The sequence below is a fragment of the Myotis brandtii genome, unplaced genomic scaffold, assembly GCF_000412655.1.
Source record: "Myotis brandtii unplaced genomic scaffold, ASM41265v1 scaffold773, whole genome shotgun sequence".
Lineage (NCBI taxonomy): Eukaryota > Metazoa > Chordata > Mammalia > Chiroptera > Vespertilionidae > Myotis > Myotis brandtii.
The window spans coordinates 294,883-300,892 of NW_005371095.1; the positions used below are offsets into that span (position 1 = coordinate 294,883).

At 47.5% G+C, this 6,010-nt stretch overlaps 1 protein-coding gene across 1 annotated transcript in view; it reads left to right on the forward strand.

The window, feature by feature from the left end:
- The window catches only part of LOC106724238 (endogenous retrovirus group K member 11 Pol protein-like), a 6,512-nt gene extending 5,794 nt beyond the window's left edge, over nucleotides 1-718 (forward strand). Inside the window, exon 2 of the mRNA XM_014530773.1 lies at nucleotides 596-718. Within this exon, the coding sequence (XP_014386259.1) occupies nucleotides 596-718 (123 nt within the window). The remainder of the gene's footprint in view (nucleotides 1-595) is intronic.
- Nucleotides 719-6,010: the final 5,292 nt, after the last annotated feature.

A 6,010-nucleotide genomic window follows, 5' to 3' on the forward strand; every position in this document is an offset into this window, starting at 1 on the left:
CCAAGATATGTGATCAATGCCGGGGCCCCGCCAGCAGGCGAGGGGATCCCAAGGCAGTTGCTGGGCGTGGAGGCCACGGGGGCATAGGCTACCAGGGAGACAGAACTGAACCTCACATCACCCTGCTTGGCCCCGGAGGATGGCTGGTTAGCCAGAGACGGGTAAGATTCCTCAGGGAAGGAACAACCTAAGACAGGCACAGTCGCAGATGGACCATCGGGAGACAACTTGGGGGTCAACAGAGGTGGGGCACAGACCCTCACCCCCCTCCCCCAACTTTGCAGAGGCCTGAACCCTCACCCTTTCTGAGGTAGGTCTCCTGCCCCCATGGCTGCTTCTCTTCCCACACCCAGCTCAGATCGGGACCCAGGTAAAGACAGAGACTGGCTGACAGCAGCTGCCCTCTCACTGCAACAGGACTTGTTTCCCATTTCTACCTTGGACCACAGGGAAAGGGGCAGCTGAAGGAAAGGGCTGTGTCAGGATGCTGCCTTCTTCCCTTTCTTCTCCCTCTTTTTTCTAAACACTTCCATGCCTTGTAGTTCTTTTGCTTTCTCTTCTTTTTCTCTCTACTACCCTCCATCTTCCATATCAGCTGACCCAGAGGGCACAGCTTACTCCTCCTCGGACACCGACACCACCATCAAGCATGGCCCTGATGGACCCTTTGATGCAGCCCTTCAACTCTCTGACGCTTCGGGAAGCCCGTCACCAGTGACGCCACCCGCTAGCCAGACCAACAAAGACAATCAAACCAACAACTTGAGGACAGCTGAAATCCCTTGACTGAAGAGTCCAGCAACCTTCTACAGGAATGGGGCTCCTTGTGCGCTCCATCCACTATGTTTATAGCTATGCTCACTGTCATTGCTTGCCAGTCTTCTTCCGAGTCTTAAACGGCCCAATCTGAGAGGTGGCCACTGATTTGCATGCACTATCATTTAAAAAATAAAAAAGGGGGAATTTGCCAGAAGCCGGTCCATCCTTGCTGCTTGACACAGTCGCTGCAGGAAAGAAACATCTGCACAGCATATGTTTCAAGGGACCTGGCGTATATAGCATACTGTTCTTAATATGTTTGCTCCCCTTAGCGCTATGTGTTTTAACCAGATTTTTTGGGGGTAGAGAACCAAATAAGATAAAACTATGTGAAAGTATTTTGTGAACTCTTCAGCTTTATTTCATTTATAAATTCCACTCATAAATTTTACTTATATATATATATTAATATAGTGCTGTTGAGTACTGCTCTGTGCTGGGAAGTGGGGAGACAGTAATGACCATGGTGAAGTTCCAGATTCTGTGGAACTCATATTCTTTTAGAAAAAGCAGAAACTAATACCACATTACACAATCAATTATTTACAACTGTGGCATTGCTGAAAAGGATAGAGTTCTGAGCTGGATCAGGCAGGCAGTGAAAGTTACCTTGAGACAGTGACACTTCAGGTGAACTTTGAAGGTTAAGTAAGAATTAATTAGACTCAGAGGGGCCGAGCTCCAAGCAGAGGAAAAGGCATGTTCAAATGCTGGGAAGTGGAAAGAATCCTATATAATAAAAGCCCAATATGCAAATTGTTTGACTGGGAGTTCGACCGCTCGCTATGATGTGCACTGACCACCAGGGGGTGGCGCAGAACATGGCAGGCATCAGCAATGTGGCGCTGGCAGTGGGAGGCAGTGGAGTTGCTGCAGACCTTGATGGGCCCCGACAAGAGCGGGACTGTGGCCGGATGGTGGAGCAGGTGAGTGGGCGGTGCCAAGCCAAGGCAGGTGGGAGCGGGGACCTGACTGCCCTGACCGATAGCCCTGCAGACGGTGACCAGTGGCCAACAGGTCCTGACCACCCAATTGGGGCTGGGCCCTAGGCTGGGATGGGGAACTGGGGGTGGGTGGTGGCAACCAACCTCCCGTGGCGCCCAGGCGGGGGGGCTGGGACCTCTCACCAGCTACCTGGGGGGGGCGGGCGGTGAGGACGGAGCTGTGGTGAGAGTACAGGGTGTCCGCCGAGCTCGTTCTCACTCCCCCTGCTACCCTACTCTGGGACGCCAGGGCTCACATGCCAGGGAAGCCCCCACGCTCAGGTGCCGGGCGCCTGAGAGAAGCCTGCTCTGCACCCACGTGGCTTCTTCAGGTGAGCTGGGCCGCAGCCGCCAGGACCACAGGGGCCAGTCATGCTCCCCGTGGGTTCACGCAGAAGCTGGTCTGCGAAGCTGGCCAGGAGAGAGCGTGCTGCCCGCCCGGCTTCTGTGTGGCACCTCTGGGTGGCCCAGAGGCCCATACTGCACCCCGGACCATGATGTCCAGCCATGCTCACCACATCTCCGCATGGGGACTTGGGTGCCGTGACTCAGGCGGAGGGGGATGTGAGGGGGCCCCGGGGCCCAGGTGCTGCCCAGGGCCCAGAGGTCAGCTGGGACCTGCCCTTCCATGCCAGATGCTCGCACTTTGATCACGGCCAGGCCTAGGGACTGCACTGTGCATGAATTTTATGCACCAGGCCTCTAGTAAGACTATATCTTGTGACAACAGAAATGTGAATGTGAGGCTAGTTGTCAAAAACTTCAATGAAAGTGGCATAAAATCAAGCTGGTGAAGAAGGCTGGGAGGAATGAATTCAGTGAAATCAATCTAGAGGCTACTTCGGTTGACCAACTAAGAAAGGATGGTGGCCAGACCAGGGTGGTGGCAGCAGGAGGGATCTGTTACTGTCATTGCTACTGATTGAATGCTACTCTGTGTGGCTGGATTTTCAAAGTGACACCTTAAGCCTAAGTGCCCACTTGCCTATAACACTTTCATCATTGATGTCAAGATGAGCTGAGTGAAGATACTTCTTTTATCAGTTGTTCAAAACTGCATAAGCTTGGGTAGACAGAAATAACATGCCATTCAATATGAACAGCCCCATATCAATGGTATTAAAAAGTAGGGAGGTTTCATTTTATCAGCTCTTAGATGAATCGTTTGCCTGGAATTTGTAAAGTTTAGGCTGGGTCCTCTGGCTTGGGCAGCATGATTTAAATTGCCTCTTTTAAACTTTCTATAGAAGGAAGTGGTCTTGTGAGGGAAGGGTAAGCAGTCCTGTTTTTCCAGAGTTGTTTATTCAGATGAGGTAAACATGCTACTGATTTGGAGACATTTATTACTGTGTCTCTCTCCAAGGTATTTCCTGATTTAGTTGAATCTTTACTAAGGAGCCTACTTGGGAGGTCACAACACAGGGGAAATAGATGTAACCGCCATAAATATAAGCCTTGCTTGAGAAAGCAAGCCAGCTTAAGATGAAAGAAAATAAAATAAAAATCCAGCCCTTGAGGTGAATTAAGACCAAGCATATGCAAACGATATATCATCATTCTTAACTTCCACAGAAGCCAGAGCAATATTCCTTAATATTTGTGTTTTATATAAACTGCAAAATCCACATCTGTATTCAAGGTAGTTAAGCATAACCAGCAGTGCAGCAGGACCATGTGGTCCTGACTCCTATTACTCTCGGGGTGCTGCCAGAGGGCACGGCCTGGGTGGAACTGAAGCAGAAAACCAACAAGAAAGGCAATCTGAGGAGTCCTCCCAGGAGAAGGACTCAGCATCTGTCTGCTCCCCCAGGCATGGGGGTCTGTCCTCGAGCTGAACCCTGCGGGGAGGGAAGAGGACTTGTCAGTGACTCCTGAGGATGACTGTCTTGAGACAGGACTTTCCCCGAGGCCTGTGCTCCGTTATCCAGGCTGCGTGTACCCGTGACTCAAGGCTTATCAAAATCCTCATCAGAAGAGAGTGACAGCTGGAAATGGCAGTCTTTGTGAGAACCACTGAAAATTCACCCTCCACAAAAACAACAAAACCACTGCCAAATAGGTCAAGATTAAAATTTTCAAAACTCTGGAAATGAACCAAAGGCTGGTAGCACCTTGGGAATGTGTTTATTAAAGAAAAATGACAGAATCGCAGTCAGACCAGCAGGCTTTGTGATGTAGAAACTAACCCTGACCCCCTCGTCTGTTCCACAGCTGCGGGGTCGCCCTGAAAACCAGCAGCCCCCATTTCCAGGTCCAGCGGTGGCAGGACCGGGAGCCCCTTCAAAGACTCCTGCCCAAACAACGGTCATGGGTTGACCTTTCTAGTGGTTCCCTGGGAAATCCCACTAAAATGCTGGTCTTTGTTTAACCTGATAGAACTTCCCCAGTGTTAACAGCCTCTTGCTAGCACTGGAGGTGGGGGTGGGGTGTAACATTCAGAGCAAATGACACACAGACCAACTTCAGAGCATAAACGGAAATAAGGTGTCCATGGGACTTTGAAAACCTCGAGCATATTCCTGGGAACCTAGAAGACCATTCCAATGCCCAGGGCTGTAAAGACCCGGGAATTTCACCTTTGGCTTGACCTTGATGCTGTGAAATACAAAGTTGTAAACTGTTAAAGGTACATGCCAACATACACTGAACCCAAGGAAATTTTAGTGGTTTCAAAGACTGGGAGATTTATTGGTTTCAAGTATTTAAAGAAATATGTCTGATCATTATCTGACCACTAACTTAACTGCCTGGAGATGTCCAGTTTTTTATTTGTTTGTTTGTTTTTAAAGAAACATGCAAAGAAACAAAGAATAGCCCATATACAGGAAAGCTTTCATATACTATTGAAATTAAATTGGTACAAATTTGAACTAAATTGTTATACATTATAATGTTAATCATAATTACTAGGACAACCATTAATAATTTAAATAAGTATGCTAGCAAAAAGATAAGATAATAAAAATAGTTCATCAGAAAATATACATTTAATGGAAAAGAAAGCAATAGCAGAGAAATTGAGTAGCAAAAAATATATGGCATTTAGAAAACAAATAGTTAAATGACAGAATTATATTCTGCCTTATTAGAAATTACATTAAATATGAACAATTTAAACTTTGTAATCAAAAAAAGAGATTGGCAGAATGTACTGAAATATATGATCCAGGTATATGCTGTTGATAAGAGACTCACTTAATATTCAAAGACACAATAAAGGCAGGATAAATATATGTTTATATATATGCAACCTATGAAACAAAATAGACTTTAAAACAAAAATTATTACTAGAAACAAAAAAGGTAATTTTATTATGATAAAATGGTCAATCTGTCATGAATATATAACATTTAAAAACATACTAGAGGCCTGGTGCACAAAAATTTGTGCACTCGGCGGGGGGGTCCCTCAGCCCGGCCTGTGCCCTCTCACAGTCTGGGACCCCTCAGAGGATGTCCACCTGCTGGCTTAGGCCTGCTCTCTGCGGGGATCGGGCCTAAGCTGGCAGTCAGATATCCCTCTGGCAGCCCAGCAGCCCTTGGGGGATGTCCACTTGCCAGTGGGGAGCAGGCCTAAGCTGCAGTCGAACATCCTTAGCGCTACTGAGGAGGTGGGAGAGGCTCCCACCACCACCGCTGTACTGGCAGCCATCAGCCTAACTTGTGGCTGAGCAGAGCTCCCCTTGTGGGAGCGCACTGACCACCAGGGGGCAGCTCCTGCATTGAGCATCTGCCGCCTGGTGGTCAGTGTGTGTCATAGTGACCAGTCATTCCCAGTTGTTCTGCTATTAGGGTCAGTTTGCATATTACCCTTTTATTATATAGGATATTCATCTAACAACAGAGCCCCAAAATATATTCAGAAAAAAACTTGCAGAATGGATAATGATAATAATTATTATAATATCAACAACAGCAAACACTCCTATAGCATATATATGTTCCAGGCACATTCCATGTCTTGTCATGTGGGAACTTATTTAAACACTAGAGGCCTGATGCATGAAATTTGTGCAAGGGTAGGCCTTCCTTCCCCTGGCTGCCAGCACTGGCTTCCATCTGGCACCTGGCAACCAGGCTTCCCCCGGCCACCAGCAGGCACCCGGGACCTAGGAAGGACGTCTGGTCTAATTAGCATATTAGACTTTTATTATTATAGATCATAATAACCCCAAACCATATGTGTAATACTATTTCCATTTCATAAG